Source organism: Callospermophilus lateralis, chromosome 7, assembly GCF_048772815.1.
Source record: "Callospermophilus lateralis isolate mCalLat2 chromosome 7, mCalLat2.hap1, whole genome shotgun sequence".
NCBI classification, from domain to species: domain Eukaryota; kingdom Metazoa; phylum Chordata; class Mammalia; order Rodentia; family Sciuridae; genus Callospermophilus; species Callospermophilus lateralis.
The window spans coordinates 12021968-12040406 of record NC_135311.1 but is presented as its reverse complement, the minus strand read 5'-3'; the positions used below and the strand labels follow the sequence as shown (position 1 = coordinate 12040406).

The window sequence follows — 18439 nt, the reverse complement described above, 5'->3', positions numbered from 1 at the left end:
CCCTCATCCTCTTTGAATTCCCCCTGCAACTAATTCCCAGGGCTTCAAGATCTCTGGTTTTGGAGCTTGGGATGTATTTCAGTGGTACAGTGCTTGCCTAGCATGCATGAGGCCTTGGGTTTGATCCCCAGGGTGGGGGAGGGGGAGGACAAAATTAGGCTGGGTCCAGACATGGTAGTGCACACCTGTAATGCCAACTACTTAAGAGGCTGAGGGAGAAGGATCACAAATTCAAGGACAGACTGGGCAATGTAGCAAGAGCTTGTCTCAAAATAAAAAGGGCTGGAGATAGAGCTCAGTGGTAAAGTGCTGGCTTAGAATATGTGAGGCTCTGGGTTTGATCCCTGGACAGCAAAAAAAGAAAAAAAGAAAAAAAAAATCTATCTCTTTGGTCTGTTCCCAGGTACCTACCATTCACCACTTATTTGCCATCCCTCTCTCCTCTCCTTCTTAAGTGCCTTTCTCTGACTGTGGGTTTCTTCTGGGCTCCACTGCTGACCAAACTCTGCATGTTGTCCTGCGTTTTGCTTTTAGATCGGCTGGTTCTCCAGAGAACAGCTTCCTTGGGTGTTACCTGAGCTAAGCCCTAACTTCAGAAGAGAGCTGAAACCTGTTAACCTGAGGCTGGTCAGAAGGATTGACCCCGGGTGGTGGACCTCCCTCGGCCCCTCCATCTGGGCTCCTGTGGCTGGGAGGGGCCGGGTGAGCAGGCCAGCTGGGCTATGGTTTGGTGCCTCAGTCTGGCCATCCTCAGCCTGATCATCAGCCAGGGGGCTGACGGTGAGCTGGACCCCTGGAACTCAAGAACTCTCTGTTAGTCGTGGGGTTTGGGGTGTCGGGGTGGTTCCCAAGGGGTTCTTTGAGCATGTGAGGGCAGGGGAAGGGTAGGTCTGGGAGTTCCTCCAGTCACCCAAAGTCCAGAGAAACCTACAGAGATACTGACGGAACCTCCCTTCCCAGCTCTCACTCTGGTCGCCTGCTGTGTCCTCATGCCACCCACCATGTAGGTCGCAGGAAGCCTGAGGTGGTCTCTGTGGTGGGCCAGGCTGGGGAGAGTGCAGTGCTGGGCTGTGACCTGCTGCCCCCAGCTGGCCGACCCCCTCTGCATGTCATCGAGTGGCTGCGATTTGGATTTCTGCTTCCCATCTTCATCCAGTTTGGCCTCTACTCTCCCCGAATTGACCCTGATTACGTGGGTAAGCACTCACCTCAGATGGGAGGGAGGGACAGATGACCAATAAAGATGAACTGGGGGTGGGCAAGGCCTCTTAGGAACTGCTCTGTCCCTGCCCAGTCTCATTTCCAGCTCCACTGCCTTTATTCTACTTAACAAGATAGCTCTGCTCCCAAGCACTGTTAATTCATTGAAGGATTCATTCCCTCACACACACACACATACACACACACAGTGCACATACTCTACAGTTATGCTATTGAGCATTCCACATGGTCTGTTCCAAAGGTTCATTCTTCTCTAATCACTATTCCTAGAGCTCATGGTGAAACCTAGACTCGGGCTGGGGATGTACCTCAGTGGTAGAATGCTTGCTTAGCATGAGTGAGGCCCTGGTTTTCATCCCCAGCAACACACACGCCAAAAAAGAAGAAGAAGAAGAAAAAAGAAACCCCCCAGACTCCACTCTGACCTTCTGTGATGTCCCCCCCTAGCCTTATCCTAGTCCCTGGCTCTACTGTCTGCTAGCTCCCTTCCCCCTCCCTCACTATCCAAAATACTAATTTGAGGATTGCAGGTTTCTAGGGAGTCATGGGCCCGCAGGGTGGGTGGGGCTATGACCTCTCTGCTTCTGTAGCGTGGGCTTGGCCTGATTCTCTGTAGAGAAGAGCATGTTGGGGTTGGGGAGGTCCTTTGTTCCCAAAAGTCAGTAAGTGGATGGGGCTGACTGGGTTGCTGCTTCTGGTGGCCCCTGTATAGAATAGTGTGTGGCCTCTCTGGAGCCTTCTGCTCTCTCCCAGCTGACTCCCCAAAATGACTTGTTCCTAATCCTGGATGGAGCTTAAATCGGAACAGTTGAGTGGGCATATGGGAAGGTCTTAAGGGTCTGGGCTGTTGGGTAAGAGAGGGCTATTATTGTCTGCGGAGCGTTCATGTGAAATAGACCAGGAAAGGCTACCTGGGAGCATGTTGATGGGGAGACCCCACCTTTTCCCTCTTTGGTTTGAATCCTGAGGGAAGCCCGGGGATTGGCTGGGCTCTTGCCACGGGGCGGGCTGAGCAGAGTGGGGAGGCAGGGCAGGCAGGTGCCGCACGCAGAAGGGAAGAGTTTATTTTCAAACTGGGGGCAGTTATTGGCAAACAGCCTGGTGGGAGTGTGTGTGTCTACACCAGCCCTATGGGACTTGATGAAAGGGGCCCCCAATTAGCAAAGTGGAGGAGAAAACGGCTGTGCTCACCAGCCCTCCCTCCCTGTCTCTGCCTGCCAGGGCCTGGGGTTGGGGGGTTGGGGCTGTCTGGCTGAGAATGTTGTCTGACTAAGGGCAAGGCAAGGGGGAGGTGGAGGAGAGGTGGGAGAAGGGCTTTCCCTGGGACTCCACCAGGTAGACGTGAAATGCTTCTCCTTCTTGCCAGCTTCTCTCCTTTCTGGGGGTACCAGGCAGGTAAGCCACTGGATGGCTAGCAACCCTGTCTACCTGTGGGGGTGCCTTCTGGCCCTCTGCTGCTCCTTGAGCTGCAAGGGCCCTAGGCAGTGACTTTGGGGGCTTTCCTCCCTTTGTTCCTACCCCTGCCTGTGACCAGTCTGGAGCTCCCAGTCAGCCAGAGCTGGTCCCTGGAGTCAGGACCCCAGAGGGAGGCCCCTGAGCCCATTAACCCTTTTACTGCCTCCCAGTGTGGAAGGGGCCTCTCGGCCTTTGTGTAGGGGACTTGGAACTGCAGTTGCTAAGCAACAGGAGGTGGAGGTTGCTAAGAACAATGCTGTTCTGTCATAAACCCTCTGGACCAGCGGAGAGGAGATGGGCCTGGGACTGGGCATGAGGTTGTTGGCCTAGAATGTGTGAGGAACCATGGGAGACGAGAGCTTCAGGGATCATGCTGAAGGGAGAGCTTCTGATCTTGGGGGTTCTAGGCGCCATTTAGCAGAGGAAACCAGATTTATAAACTAGTACAAAAATAGTAAAAGAGCAGTATAAAACAAGCAAGCATTAATAGTAGGATTAAATTGGTTATTATGTCTACGGAGCATTCATGTGAAATAGACCAGGCACCAGGGCAAAGCCAGGCTGGGCTTGGGCTTGGTCTGCACCAGCTTTCCCAGGATGGATCTTAGACCAACTTTTCCAATTTGTGGGATGGGCTTTTGTGCTTTTTTTTTTTTTTTTTTTTTTTTTTGCGGGGGTGGGGGTTGGAGTTTCAAGAAATTTCACAGCAGAGGGGACTGAGTTTTTTTTTTTAATATATATACATAAATCAGAAATTTTGTCAGGTGCAGTGGTACAGATCTATAACCACAGTGGTCTGGGAAACTGAAGCAAGAGGATCGCAAATTCAAAGCTAACCCCAGCAATTTAGTAAGGTACTAAGCAATATAGTGAGACCCAGTCTCAAAATAAAAAAATGAAAAGGACAGGGGATGTGGCTCTGTGGTTGGTCGCCTCTGGGTTAAATCCCGGATACCAACATACATACATACATACATACATACATAAAATTAAATTTTAAATATAAAAAATAAATAAAAAGGGTTGGGGGTGTGGCTTAGAGATTAAGCGCCCCTGGATTCAATTACCAGTATGTAAAAAAAAAAAAAAAAAAATTAAAATCACAACTTAGACTCAGTCTCAAAATAAAAAATAAAAATATCCCCAAAATAGCCAAGTTCAGTGGCTCAGGAGGGCGAGGCAGGAGAATCAAGAGTTCAAAAGTAGCCTCAGCAGTTTAGCAAGGTCCTAAGCAACTGAGAGAGACTCTGTCTCTAAGTAAAATACAAAATGGGCTTGGATGTGGCTCAGTGGTTGAGAACCTCTGGGTTCCATCCCTGGTAATAAATAAATAAATAGATAAATAAATAAATAAAAAGGGTTGGAGATGTGGCTCAGTGGTTAAGGGCCCCTGAATTCAATCCTGGTAATGAAAAGATAAAAAAGGTATTTCATTCTCCATTTAGAACTCCTGTCCCCTTTAGTCCCTCCCTTTACTACCTTTTTATCCTTCAAAACCCTCTGCTACATTCCATCTTCCTTACTCCTCTTGCTTCCTAGCTCAATGGCTGGGCAGACTTGAGGCATTCTGTGGATTTCTGTATGTGTGCACATGCACCTGCCCATGTTCATGAGTGTGGGTTTCTTGCCTTCTGAGAGCCCGAGAGAACAGAGACTGTGCCCCTGTCTCCTTCACACCCCTGTATAAGGGGAAATCTGAAGTCCATCAGGTTGGCCCTGTGTGTGGACAGCAGACCTCAGGGAGGTGGGCCCAGGACTCAGGAGTTCCAGGATTGCTTCCCCTGGCCATCTTCCTGCCCCTGTGCATCTCTGCAGGGTCAGCAGTCCCATCTCCCAGGAAAGTTAGGACCTATATATGCTGCATGGATATTCTGGTTAACAGATATTTGGGGCTGTAGGCTATTGGCTCCTAACATTTCCCAAGTGAGAATATATAGATTATGCAACAGGATCCTAACACCCAGTGGAAAGCACACTGGAGACAGAGGATTGGCTTTGTCCCTTACTAGCCGTGAGGTTTTGGAGAGAAACCTAACATCGGTTCCTCCATCTACATTGGAATTCTCAGGAGGATTAAATATGGTGACAGTGCCATTGTTACATGGTCCATATTCAACACTCAGTCCTTTCCCCCTCTTCTTCAGGAGCTCAGAGATTGTCATAATGAAGAGCTTCCATCACTTGGGGCAAAGGGGCCCCAGGCTGCTGGTCCATAGCGCTTAGTGGCCAGGCAGATGAGGGTTACTGAGGAATCTGCTGGTGGGTGGAAGAGTATGATTATGTTAAATATTTACCTGCTAGGCTTTGTCTTATCTCCTGGGTGGAGATTTAAATACCCAGCCCTTTAAGCGGGTCCACCCTTCCTGGAGGATCCACACCCCAGGAACCCATTCTTGGAAGAAAAAAGACGTGGCCTAAGATCACAAGCCAGTCTCGACTTGAAGGCTCTTGTGGCATTAAGGGCACTGCAGGTGGAGCTTCTGTTTTAGTCTGGTCACTCTAGATGTGGAATGGAAGCAGGCTGGAGGGGGTGGGTGCACTAATAGCTCCAGGGTTTCCCTTAAGAAGGCTAGGATGGCGCAATTCTTGTCTTGGAGCTGCATTTACATACCCCAGGAAATTTACAAAATTTGGGCTAGGGTTCAGCTTAGTGATAGAATGCTTGTCTAGCACGTACAAGGCCCTGGTGTTTGAACCCCAGCATTGCAAAACAAACAAACAACATTTCTCCACATCGGAGGTGAAGGTGGGCAGCTGGGGAGTGAGTGTAGGGGAGGAGCCTGGAGGACCCAGGAGAGAGATACTGCAGACCTTCAGATGAAGATGATAGAGAAGGAAGTGAAGTAGTAGGATTTGAAGGATTTAATGAACAAGCGCATGTTAGGGGTGATAGAAGAATCTAGGTTAGACTGGATTTCTGGTAGGGTGACTTGGCACACGGTGGCACAGTTCAGTGATGTGGGAGAGAAAAATGAGATGATGCGTTATCAGGTAAGGGATAGGGCCAGGACTGAGGGCAGGGTTCCGATTTCAAATCTGGAGCTTGTTCATTTGTTAAACACCCTTTATTTGAGCAACAGGTACTATGCTGGCTGCTTTCCTTTCAGAGGATTGGCTTTTCCAATTCCATCCACCCCTTTTTTTTTTTTTTTTTTTTACTTTGTCATTTTTACATATGAGGAAATTGAAATTGGCAGAGGTTAAGCGACTTGCCCAAAGGAGTATGCAGCACTGGGCTTGTGTCTAGCTCTCTCTGGCTCCCAAGCGTGTGCCTATCGCCCTGGGCTACACTGCAGGGCCTCATGAGTCTGTCTGGAGTGCAGGCGTCCATCAGGAGAGGGTGGCTGAAGCGGGTGGGCACTGAGCCATGGATGCTTACTCGGGATGGGAATGAAGTATCTGCTTGTGCTGTGGTGTGTGGCTTTATGGAACTACATGTGGTCAGTCAGCCAGGGTTGCAGTGCCCTGGGGCATGGACGTGACGGGGTGAGGGGGCTGCTGACTTTGCTGCCTGGCTGGGCTGGACTCTGGCCACCCTAAGGCGCTTAGGCAGCTGATAATAGCCCTGAGGGATTAGGGGCTTTAGCAGGCAAGGCCTGGGTCCATGCTAGGGCCCCAGCTACCACCGGGGTTTCCAGGGACAGAGTCCTCTGAAAGGAAGAGTACCCTTGGGAGCCCAGGCCTTCCCCCTTCAAAAAGTGCTCAGGGATGGGACCATCCTGTAGAAATCCAGAGCAGACCCGAGTGCTGCCTCTTCAAACCCCATTTCCCAACAGTCCTGGGAGCCGGGTATAGTTCAGTGGAACATTCTGTCCACCAGCCACCCCTCTGGCTTTCACTTTGTCTGGACTGGGTACCAGCTATTGACAGACAGGAGCAGTCAGAAGTTGAACAAAGGGACCTGCCCTCACGACCCTAATCCCATCTGTGCCTCTGCAGACCCTGCTCTCTCAGAGTGACAGAGAGACAGACTGTTCTTGACCTCTGAAAATGGCCAGTGTGACTAGGGTTTGGGGGCTCCCGTGGGGTCTCTTCAACAACTTGATTCAGGGCTTTTCTCCAGGACGAGTCCGACTGCAGACAGGAGCATCTCTCCGGATCGAGGGGCTCCGAGTGGAGGACCAGGGCTGGTACGAGTGCCGCGTGCTCTTCCTGGATCAGCACAGCCCAGAAGAGGATTTTGCTAACGGCTCCTGGGTGCACCTGACAGTCAATTGTATGAAGCTGGGGAGCAGGTGGTGGAGAGGGGAGGGGAGGAGAATGATGGGGACCCTAGATGATGTTAGAAGGGGAAGGGGGACGTGCGTGCTTGCGGCTGCAGTGCCCCACCCTGTCTGGCACTCCTTGTTTGTTCACTTCATGGTTGCATCTTATCCCCCTCCTCATTCCTGCCCTTTCAGTTCTTCAAATCTAAATCCAATCAGCCTCTTAGTCTCAACGTCAGGAACTTCCACTTCCTCTTCCTTCCTTAGGCATCTCTGGCCAGGATAGTGGATGGGGGAGAGGGCAGTATTAGGTCCTGAGTTAAGCAGCTCACTTACATATAGCATTTGATGTTTTCAAAACCTCATTACACCTAGGGCCTCATTAATTCTCCTTCACCCCTAAAAAGGAAGAGCTTAGGATCATTTCTGTTTCATAGGTGAGACTTGGACCAAGAAATGGGTGATGCCACTGGTTATTATCTGAGCTGAGTCTAGGACCCAAGACTGACTCCCAGAACATTTAGCTCCCCCCCTGGCCCTGCGCATTCAGTCTGTGCTCAGCCCAGGCCAGTGTGGGGATGGCCTGGTATAATTCTTACCTGGTCCCCCGTGCAGCAGATAGGGTGACCCGGAGCTGGGATTCCCATGAAGCTGGGTGGGCTGAGGGCTGCTGTCCTGAGTAGTCTTGTTTCCCTGGACGTAGACACTGCTCTTTGGGCTAATAACCCCTCTGGCAGCTCCTGATGCCTTTCTTCCCCACAGCACCCCCTCAATTCCAGGAGACACCTCCTCCAGTACTGGAAGTGCAGGAATTGGAGCCAGTTACCCTGCGCTGTGTGGCCCAGGGAAGCCCCCAACCTCAAGTGACTTGGAAGCTCCGAGGACAGGACCTTGGTCAGGTGCAATTGAGTACCTGGGTTGGCAGAGTGGGCCAGCTGGAGTGTGAGGGGAAGGTGGGAGCAGAGCTGGAGGACAGAGGGGGCCAAAGTTGGGCTGGAAGATGGGCTCCCAGGAGGGCTTGGTATTGGCTTCACCGAGCCTGAAGCTCTGCCTCCCTCTGCTGGCCAGCCTGGGAAGTGCAGGCTCTGAGGCTGGCCCAGCAGGAAGGGAACTTTCTCCCTCCCTCCCTAGGTGCACAACGGAACACTGAGGATCCAGAGGGTAGAGCGGGGCAGCTCTGGAGTTTACACCTGCGAAGCTTCCAGCACCGAGGGCAGCATCACCCACTCCACCCAGCTGCTGGTGCTAGGTGCTCTGATGGGAGGGCTGGGGACCAGGGACACCTAGGTGACCTATGGCTAGGAAGGCACATAGCAGGATGGGAGGAGGATTCTGCCTGAGGGAGGATCTGTGCAGGGCGAGAGGGCTCCAAATATAAGTTGTTACTCTAAAACAAGCATCTTAATTTTAACTGGATCAGTGAACGGACAAATAAATACTTAGTGTTCATCAATGTGTTACATAGTAGAAAGGACCTGGGTGCCAGTGTCAAACTGTGAACCAGGTGACCCTCCTGAGCCCCAGTTTTCTCATCTCAATAAGGCACAATGATACACACTTGTGATCCAGCTACTCAGAAGGTTGAGGCAGGAGGATTGCAAGTTCAAGGCCAGCCTCTGCAAATTGGCACGACCCTTTTTCAAAATAAAAATCAAAAGGGCTGGGGATGTAGCTCAGTGGTAGTTCATATCCACTGCTCAGGACTGTGATAAGAATTCATTTAGGTTCAGCGGAGAACATAGTAAATCCTGGCCAAGACCTTCCCTTTAGAAGGAAAGCTGGGAAATGTGAAGTCTGGAGTCCACCTTCAGAGTGACTTTTATCTACCTGGGGAAAAATAAGACTAACCTGTGGGACTGTGGGAGTATTGCTTTCCATGGTACCACGGGAAAGGCAGTGCCGGGTGATAGTTAAGGGCATAGTCTCTGGCTTCAGGAAATCCTGAATGTGAATCTTGACTCCCTTGGGACCTGGGGCAAGTCACTTCACAATCTCTTTGTCTCTGAACCTTTATTTCTTCCAGCTACAAAAGGGAAACAGGGGCACACACTTATAATCCCAGTTCTTTGGAAGGCTGAGGCAGGAGGATTGCAAATTTGAGGCCAGCCCGGACAACTCAGTGAGACCCTGTCTCAAAAGAAAAAAGAAAAAGGGCTGTGGATGGTAGCTCAGTGGTAGCGTATCCCCAGGTTCAATCCTCAGAATTAAATAATATTATAATAATGATAAAAATTATGCTAAAAAGGGGGGACAGTAATTTCTACTGCAAAGGTTCTTGTGAGAGTTTAGTAAGATGAACAGGCAAAGTGCTAGGTACTTAGTGCTGACCTGCAGCAGATGCTTTATATGCATGGACTGCTATCGTTACCTCTTGTTACTGTCTGTCTACGCAGTGGGGCCAAGGAAGGGTAGCGAGCAGCAGGCTGCAGCAGTCAGAGACAGTTCTGTAAGAGGTATATGGATGAACCAGACCCTAGGAGTTCAGAGAGCAGAGGCGGATGGGAGTGAGCCTGGTGAGGTGTCACCTTGACCTGATGATGTTTTTTAGGGTTGATGTATGAAAAGGTGGGTGGCCAGGTTGGGAGTGCTTAGATCATGGGACCCACAGGACTAGGTCAAGAAAGGTGAGCTCAGTGTGGCAGGGGTCAGGGGCTGCTGTGGGTTCTGGAGCAGAAGCCTTCTGTGGCTGAAGGGGGCCTTTCTGTATGAGTGGCCATTAGCGTGGCAATGACGGGAGAACCTGGAGCCAGGTGGCTGCGGCATCTTGGGGTGAGCTATGGGGTATCTGGACTAGGGTAGGAGACATGGATATGACTTAAGATGTGATGGGTAGGGAAGAAAGGGTAAATTAACAGTTCAGACGGACTCTCCCCACACCCTGACACACAGGTGGATGAAGTTACCCCTGGGGGAAGAGGGAGAATTTGGGAAGAGGAACAGGGCTCAGGGAGAGGTTTTTGTTATGCATAGGGGAAGTTTCCCTTTCAGATCTCCAGAGCCCTCTGTTTCAGAGGAAGGAGTCAAGGAAGAGTAACAGAATAAGAGTCTGGGAAGACTGTGGGCTGAGAGCACCTCTCTCCTCTTGTGCCCCCTGCAGGACCCCCTGTCATCGTGCTGCCCCCCAAGAACAGCACAGTCAATGCCTCGCAGGATGTTTCCTTGGCCTGCCAGGCTGAGGCGTACCCCGCCAACCTCACCTACAGCTGGTTCCTGGATGGCGTTAATGTCTTTCACATTAGGTGAGCTGACCCACGTTTGGAGCAGTGGAGGTGGGGAGCTGGCGAGCCGTCTTTGAGGGAACCCTTGGCTGGGCGAGGCCTAGGCCCTCCCTCACACGTGTCGCCTTGCAGCCACCTGCAATCCCGAGTGCGGATCCTGGTGGATGGGAGCCTGCGACTGCAGGCTGCCCAGCCCGATGATGCTGGTCGCTACACCTGTGTGCCCAGCAATGGCCTCCCGCGTCCGCCCTCAGCCTCTGCCTACCTCACTGTGCTCTGTAAGCCTGACCTCCACTTCCTTCCCAAGCCTGCTCCCCTCCCCTGGGCCAGGCCAAAGCCCTTTCTCAACTTGTCACTGCTTCCCCCAGACCCAGCCCAGGTGACAATGATGCCTCCAGAGACACCCCTGCCCATAGGCATGCGGGGGGTGATCCGGTGCCCAGTTCGTGCCAACCCCCCACTGCTCTTTGTCAGCTGGTCAAAGGATGGGCAAGCCCTGCAGCTGGACAAGGTACAGGCTTGGGATGGGGGGACTTGGTGTGATCCTGGTCAGAAGACCAAATGGAATAGATAGAGTCAGCTCAGTTTAATTCAGTTCCTTGAACCTAAACTTCTTACTGGGTGCTATGCAGGTGTTGGGTGGGGATCAGCAGGAAATCCTGAAGGAAGGCACGGTCTTGGGGAAGTGGGATAGCAATAGGGCCAGGGATGCAGTTAAGTACCTCCCCTTAGGCCTGGTTGAGGATAGATCAGCCGTGGATTCTGGGACTTCAGTGATGGGCCTTGGAGATGGGATGGTCATTCCCTGTAGAAACCAAAGACTTGATGGTTTAGTGCATTTATGAAATAATGAATTGGGCAGTTTGGTGGTGGCTGCAATACCTGTAGGGACATGCATGGTGCAGAGAAACCTGGAAAGACAGGTTGGGGCCAAAAGGAAAAACTGCGCATGCCCTTTATATTACCTCATCCCAGGGTGATTGGATCTTTTGTTTGTCTGCAGAGACTGTAAATTCCTTGCATCTTTTAATCACCACGTCAGGGTTTTTACAATAGTACTACTCAATACATTGTTTTTTTTTTTTTTTTTTTTTTTAAAGTCTTACGGTAGTGGGAGCCAGTGAAGTTGTTTTTTTCAGTAATAATGGGAGATAGCATTGGAGCCGAGATTAGGAGTTGAGTTTGTCCGACGGAGTAGAAGGGAGAGGGGTTGTGAGGCTGTAGAAATGGTTCAGTTAAGGGATTACGGAGTTGGAGCTGGAGGACAGGAAGATGGTTGGGCCCTAATTTGGGGGGATAGGGGGAGTGCGGGAAAGTGAGGGATCACATTTTACTGAGGAGGATGGGGGTGCTTTATGCTGAAGTTAGCGGTGGAGCATAAGGAGGACAGGGAGGTGAGATTATAGCAGGCAGGGAGCGCTGGGTAACTCACTTCCGGGGGTTCATTCTCATTGTTTTCTGTGGCATCCCTGGAGCTGTGCGGTCACAGCCTCATATCCATTGGCAGGGGTCCTTCTGTGGCAGAGGAATGGAGGTTTGGAATTCAGAGAGAAGTTGGGGCTACACCTAGAGTCATGGAGTCCCTCTCCGGGGTATTACCTCACCACCTTGCCTGTGCTGAATTTCTTTCTGAAATTGTCATCTCTTCTTCCCTCCAGTTCCCTGGCTGGTCCCAGGGCACAGAAGGTTCACTGATCATTGCGCTTGGGAATGAGGACGCCCTGGGAGAATACTCCTGTACCCCCTACAACAGCCTTGGTACTGCTGGGCCCTCCCCTGTGACCCGTGTGCTGCTCAAGGTGAGGCCCAGGGTAGGTCCAGAGCCTGCAGCAGGAGTGGCTCAGGTAGCTGAGCCAGCTGAAGATGTGAGCGAAGGCCAGGCTGATGGGATGGGGGGTAGGGCAGGTATGTGGGAAGGGGCTTTCAAGTCCCTGTTTCCCGGGTGGCCACAGCAGCAGTTGTCAGATACAACCCACAGGTTTTTGCAAAATGGTGCTGGGAGGTGGTCCATCAACTTTGCACCACATTCACAAAATGAGATATCTGTCGGCTCCACCTTTCACCCAACTTAACCAGGCTGCCTCCTTTTCCGGAGTTGCAGGGCCCCCCCTGCAGGGGTTTGTACATCTCCAGAGAGTCTTGCCTGGCCACCAGTCCTTATCTATCACACCATTTCCCCTCAACCCTACCTGCTGGGGAACACAGAGAGGGAGAGTGAGTGTGTGTGCTAGACAGAAACTGAGAGGTGCAGAAGGAATGAGATGGAGATGGAGATAGGGCGTGGCAAGGAACCTGGAGGCAGGGAGTACCCAACCTCAGACCTGTGGAAGAGAAATCCTTCCTAATATAGATCTGGCCTGCAGGCTCCCCCAGCTTTTATAGAACGCCCCAAGGAAGAATATTTCCAAGAAGTAGGGCGGGAGCTTCTCATTCCCTGCTCTGCTAGAGGAGACCCTCCTCCTACTGTCTCTTGGGTCAAGGTAAGGCTCCTGACTCTTGCTTTTCTTGGACTCCCCTGCCTCTGGGCCCCTGGACATTTTGTGGGAGGGAGCTGGCTGTCGGAGGCAGGGCGGGGAGGACACAAGCAGCCTAGAGAGATGAGTGGCCCCTTTGGCTGCGTGTGTCCTCAGGGCTGACCAGTGGTTCTGTAGGTGGGCCGGGGACTACCGGGCCAGGCCCAGGTGGACCGCAATAGCAGCCTCATTCTTCGACCACTGACCAAGGAGGCCCACGGGCGCTGGGAATGTAGTGCCAGCAATTCTGTAGCACGAGTGGCTGCTACCACCAATGTCTACGTGCTGGGTTAGTGGTTGAATGGGCTGGAGCTGGGGGGAAACTATGTGGAAGGGCAGACAGGGGAGTCATTTTTTTGAGGATCAGATGGGGGATGGTGGGTGTGGGACCCTTGGGATAATGGGTGGGGGGTCAACGGAGCCTTCCCCAAACTTTTCACCCTCCTTGAAGATCCTGACCATCCTCCCTCTCCAGGCACCAGCCCCCACGTTGTCACCAATGTTTCTGTGGTGCCTTTGCCCAAGGGTGCCAATGTCTCCTGGGAGCCTGGTTTTGATGGTGGCTATCTGCAGAGATTCAGTGTCTGGTATACTCCATTGTAAGTGAACTACAACGGCCTACACCCTACCTCTGTTTGCTTTTTCTCCCATTCTTCTGTCCCTAGTTATGAACTAGCTCTGCTGACCCTGTTTCCAGTGACTCTTGGGTGTTTGGGGCCCAAGTCCTCAGACCTTGGACAGTTGAGGGGGAGGGTGGAGGTCAGATCTCTGGACCCCAAACCTTCCTGGACTTCCTAGTTCATGAGATGCTCCCCATTTCCCCTTGTGCCCCAGGGCCAAGCGTCCTGACCGAGCCCATCATGACTGGTTGTCCCTGGCAGTCCCTGTGGGGGATGCCCACCTCCTCGTGCCTGGCCTGCAGCCCTACACCCAGTACCAGTTCAGCGTCCTAGCTCAGAACAAGCTGGGGAGTGGGCCTTTCAGTGAGATCGTCTTGTCTGCTCCAGAAGGTGAGAGAGCTCCTGTTCCAGAGTAGCAGAGACTAGGGTGGAGAAGGGCTGGTAGGGAAAACCAAGACACGGAAGGGACCTGGGGATGGGGAGGCGGCAAAGGTGGTGTTGGGGAGTTTGGGGTCTGGAGTGGGGTGTGGAAGGGCTCAGGCAGAATGATTGGGTATCTTAAGGCTGTGGAAGGCCAGGGCAGGGGCAGGATGAGGGATGCTGGGGATCCTATCCCTGAACTGCCTATCTGCTCCAATCAGGGCTTCCTACCACACCGGCTGCCCCCAGGCCGCCCCCAACAGAGATGCTGCCTCCCCTGTCCCCTCCCCGAAGTCTGGTGGCAGTGAGGACACCCCGGGGGGTACTCCTGCATTGGGATCCCCCAGAAATGGTCCCTAAGAGACTGGATGGCTATGTCCTGGAAGGACGGCAAGGCTCCCAGGGCTGGGAGGTGCTGGACCGAGCTGTGGCAGGCACGGAGATGCAGCTGCTGGTACCAGGCCTCATCAAGGTATGTGCTGGATGGTACAGTGAGGGTCCTCCCAGGGTTTGGCCAGTGTCCTCCTCCATCCCCTAACCTCTTATCTTACCTTATCTGACCATCTTCACCTCTCCTCCTCACCTCATCCTTACCCCCCAACTGCAAAGTCTTTACCAATGGGGCTGAAGTGGGTGGTCCGGGGCCTGATCTGCTTCCTGGCACTCCATCCCCACCCCCAGGATGTTCTCTATGAGTTCCGCCTCGTGGCCTTTGCCGGTAGCTATGTCAGTGATCCCAGCAACACTGCCAACGTCTCCACTTCAGGTGAGAACCTGCGGGGGGAGAAGGGTGCTGGGGGGTTGCAGGAACTCCGAGCTCACTGACCCTCCCTCTTGGCTCTTCACCCAGGCCTGGAGGTATACCCATCTCGCACGCAACTGCCAGGCCTGCTGCCCCAACCTGTGCTGGCGGGTGTGGTGGGTGGGGTCTGCTTCCTGGGCGTGGCCGTCCTGGTGAGCATCCTGGCGGCCTGCCTCATGAACCGGCGCAGGGCTGCCCGCCGCAGACGCAAACGCCTCCGTCAGGGTAGGTACCCTTCACCCTCAGTCTTGTGGGTGCAGAGCACTTGGCCACTTGAAGTTCAGCCCACCTGAAGGGCCTGCCCCTCCGGAAGTCCTTCCCACCAGGAGGACAACCCCCCCCCATGCATTCGCTGCACCCCGTCTTGCCTGCTCTTTTCCAGCTAGATGGGGTTCGGTTGGGCCACTGGTGTTGGGTGAGAGGGTCAGCACCTGGGGCCCCGGAGGGGCTTGTGTTTTGCCTGTATCACCTCCTGTTCTCACACCCTTACAGATCCACCTCTTATCTTCTCTCCGCCCAGAAAGTCAGCCCCACAGTAAGTTCCTCCACTCATTGACTTCCTTTTGTCTTCTCCTTGTACTGGACAGTATCCTCTGCTTCCTCTTTTGTATCTTTGGGAGAGATGGGAGGACCCGGAGCAGAAGTTGGAGGGAGGTGACAACAGGAATGCAGAAGCCCCAGCCTGGAGGCGGGTCCAGTGTTGCCTGGACCTTCCCCCCACCCCTCCACCATGTTAGTCCTTTCCTCACTTGCTCTCCCTAGCTCTGCTTTGTTGTGCACCAAACCTCTCAAGACCAGACCCTGATCTCCTGTCCTTCCCCAGCTCTGCTCCAGGCTCCAGCAGCCCTGACAGCGTGGCCAAGCTGAAGCTCCAGGGCTCCCCTCTCCCTAGCCTGCGCCAGAGTCTGCTCTGGGGAGAGCCTGCCCGGCCCCCCAGCCCCCATCCGGATCCTCCACCCAACCGGGGACCCTTACCCCTGGAACCCATTTGCCGGGGCCCAGATGGGCGCTTTGTTATGGGGCCCACTGTGGGGGCCCCCCAAGAAAGGTCAGACCTGGAGCGGGCAGAACCTAGGACCTCAGTCCAGCGTCTGGCTCGGTCCTTTGACTGTAGTAGCAGCAGCCCCAGTGGGGCACCCCAGCCCCTCTGTATTGCAGACATCAGCCCCGTGGGGTCTCCTCCAGCAGCTCCCCCAAGTCCCCTGCCAGGTCCTGGACCCCTTCTCCAGTACCTGAGCCTGCCCTTCTTCCGGGAGATGAATGTGGATGGGGACTGGCCCCCTCTTGAGGAGCCTGTCCCTGTGCCACCCCCCGATTACGTGGACACCCGGCCCTGCCACACCGCGTCTTTCCTTCGCACTCCGGACTCCCCTACTGTATCCTCCAGGGCAGCACTTCCCGGGGCTCTGGTAGGAGTTGGGGCCACTTCAGAGTCCCCTTACACAACTGACTGGACACTGAGAGAACGGTTACTTCCAGGCCTTTTCCCTGCTGCCCCTCGGGGCAGCTTGACCAGCCAGAGCAGTGGGCGGGGCAGTGCTTCCTTCCTCCGGCCTCCCTCCACAGCCCCCTCTGCAGGGGGCAGCTACCTCAGCCCAGCTCCAGGAGACACCAGCAGCTGGGCCAGTGGCCCTGAGAGGTGGCCCCGAAGGGAGCATGTGGTGACCGTCAGCAAGAGGTGAGGGAAGTTCCTGCCCATCCTTGCCCTGACCGCAGTCCTGTCCTCTTGTCCCACATTTCCCCCCACCCAATACCCTATACCTTCCCTGCTCCACTCCACTCTGGGACCAGGAGAACCTGTCTCCTTTCAGAACCTCTTTCTGAGGCCCAGGGATTTGCAGAGAAAACCTATGGCCCAACCTGAGTTTGGGGACCCTGGGTTTAGACATTTTTGGATACCCACTGTTACTCCACCATACCACATGTTTGTCCCTTTTAACAGGAGGAACACATCTGTGGATGAGAACTATGAGTGGGACTCAGAGTACCCTGGAGACATGGAATTGCTGGAGACTTTGCACCTTGGGCTGGCCAGCTCCCGGCCACAGCCTGAAGCTGAGCCAGAGCTGGGTGTGTGAATCTCCAGAAAGATAGGCCTTCTGCACTGTCCCACATTGCCCCTGCCGCCTTAGGACTCGTCTGCACAGACAGGCCCTGTATCCCAGGCTCCTCTGCCACAGACTGTGTCTTTGCTTCCTTGGCTCATCTGCACCAAAAGGCTTCACATCTGGTCCTTCCTCCACTGAACCACAAGGCCTCTTCTTTCATTGTCCTGCCCTTATCTTCTCTTGCAGGTGGAAAGACTCCAGAGGAGGGCTGCCTCCTGAGCACTGCCCAAGTTCCTGGCCCTGAAGCCCGCTGTGCTGCCCTGCGGGAGGAATTCCTAGCCTTCCGCCGCCGCAGAGATGCCACTAGGGCCCGGCTACCAGCCTTTCGACAGCCAGTCTCCCACCCTGAACAGGCCACTCTGCTGTGAACACCACTAATGTGAGGCTGGAAAAAAAGCCTATGGACCTGCAAAGGAGGCCCCCAATGAGACCTAGCTCCAAACATGGGCATCTTCCCTGCCCCTTTGGTGCTCGGGCACTGACCCTGATGGTGGGCTTGGGGGAGCTTTGTCTGAGATGTATGTGCTAACCCCCCTAGGTGAATCTGGGGATTGAAGCAGGGATCTTAGTCTGCCCTCGTGTGTGTGTGTGAGTGTGTGTGTGTGTTTTATTTGTGGTGTGAATGAAGTTTTTTACAGATGAATAAAGAAAAATCTGAAAAATGTTTTGATGTTATTTCACTTTCAATCTAAGAGGTGGGGAAATTCCTGAACCCTCAAAGAAAAAGGGACTCTCTCTGAATGAATGGGGTACATTCAGCTACTAAGGTTAGCCACTAAAGACTAGCCATTAAGTTAGAAGCTGTGAGAAAATACAAAGTTTCCTGAAGAGGAGGCTTTGCCCTTGGGGAGTTCTTTCCACCCAGGGAGGCAAACAAGTAAAGAAATAGTTACAGTATGATGTGATAAGTTCTGTGATAAAACTATGTGTTGCTTATTATGTAGAACAAAGAAATGAGTTCAGTTGGAGTTGACATTTAGAGAAAGCTTACAGTGTGTTCCGGGACAAATGCTACATATGGGGGAGTTTGGGGATCCTTGCAGAAGGTGGTAATAGTGATAATAGCATTCACTGTGTGCTGGGCACCGCTCTAAGCTTTTCACAAGTACTGCTTAATCCTTTACGGCTCTATGAGTCAGGTAGCACAGTTAGCTTGTTTCCCAGATAGGGAACAGAAGCATAGAGTGCTTTAGTAATTTTCCCAAAAGTCACACAGCAGGTAAGGGGCCAGAGCAGGTGAGATGACAATCGAGGATGGAAAAGCATCCCAGGCAGAGGCATAGCCTTTGTAAAGGCACAAGGAATGAAAACTCTCCCACTCCATGAATCTGGGCAGAACAGGGAGGGGATCGAGAACAGAAAGGTCGAGGGGATGTCTTTGGTGGTTGTAGATGTCTTTGAATTCCAGGCTTAATAGGGGACTCTACCATAGGTGAAGAAGTTCACTGGGCTGGGAGTGTGTTGCTTGCCTATCATCTGCAAGGGCCTGTTTTTCCATCCCCAGCATTGCAAAAACAAAATCCAAAAAAATACTCTACTGGTGATTGTAAGCAGGAAAGTGCACCCAGGGGTACTTAGCTCAATAGGATCCTGAAAGAGTGGGAGGTAATCTTTGGATCCCTAAACCATGCCGCCCTTCAGCCTAAGAGACAGAGGAGCCCTCTGCCAACCTCCTCCACTGACCCTCTTCTAGTTTCTTCAGGATTTAGGAAGAGATACAAAAAACAATCATAGAGGAGGAGCTGAAAGGGTGAGAGAGATGCTGTCCGAATCCAGGTCTCAGTTCCGACCACACCCCTTGGGCCCCAGGCAAGGAGTGACCTCACTGTTAGTTTCTGCCCAGGCTTGAAGCAGGTGGCAAGCAAGACCACGTGGGG

General features: G+C 53.0%; 1 protein-coding gene across 2 annotated transcripts; it reads left to right on the top strand.

The window, feature by feature from the left end:
* The first annotated feature begins 702 nt into the window (after positions 1-702).
* Positions 703-16930, top strand: Igsf9 (immunoglobulin superfamily member 9). Of its 2 annotated transcripts, none has more exons than XM_076861922.1 (20): positions 703-780; positions 1008-1196; positions 6740-6892; positions 7644-7798; positions 8013-8130; positions 9979-10120; positions 10232-10377; positions 10516-10610; positions 11758-11898; positions 12463-12579; positions 12751-12901; positions 13088-13211; positions 13447-13622; positions 13874-14124; positions 14334-14418; positions 14503-14679; positions 14947-14989; positions 15278-16132; positions 16397-16524; positions 16749-16930. In XM_076861922.1, exons 1-20 carry the CDS (start codon positions 723-725, stop codon positions 16928-16930), a joined length of 3486 nt encoding a protein of 1161 aa, XP_076718037.1. In that variant the 5' UTR covers positions 703-722. The 2 variants fall into 2 exon arrangements, with proteins under 2 accessions (XP_076718037.1, XP_076718036.1); XM_076861921.1 differs by having other exon boundaries at positions 10468-10610.
* Positions 16931-18439: the final 1509 nt, after the last annotated feature.

Bases quoted from the DNA above. Each gene is read 5' to 3' on its own strand.
- Igsf9 (XM_076861921.1), top strand. From the start codon at position 723: ATGGTTTGGTGCCTCAGTCTGGCCATCCTCAGCCTGATCATCAGCCAG. The intron at 7,799-8,012 runs GTTGGCAGAGTG...CTCCCTCCCTAG, and splicing joins AGGTGCAATTGAGTACCTGG to GTGCACAACGGAACACTGAG. The intron at 16,525-16,748 runs GTGTGTGAATCT...CTTCTCTTGCAG, and splicing joins TGAAGCTGAGCCAGAGCTGG to GTGGAAAGACTCCAGAGGAG.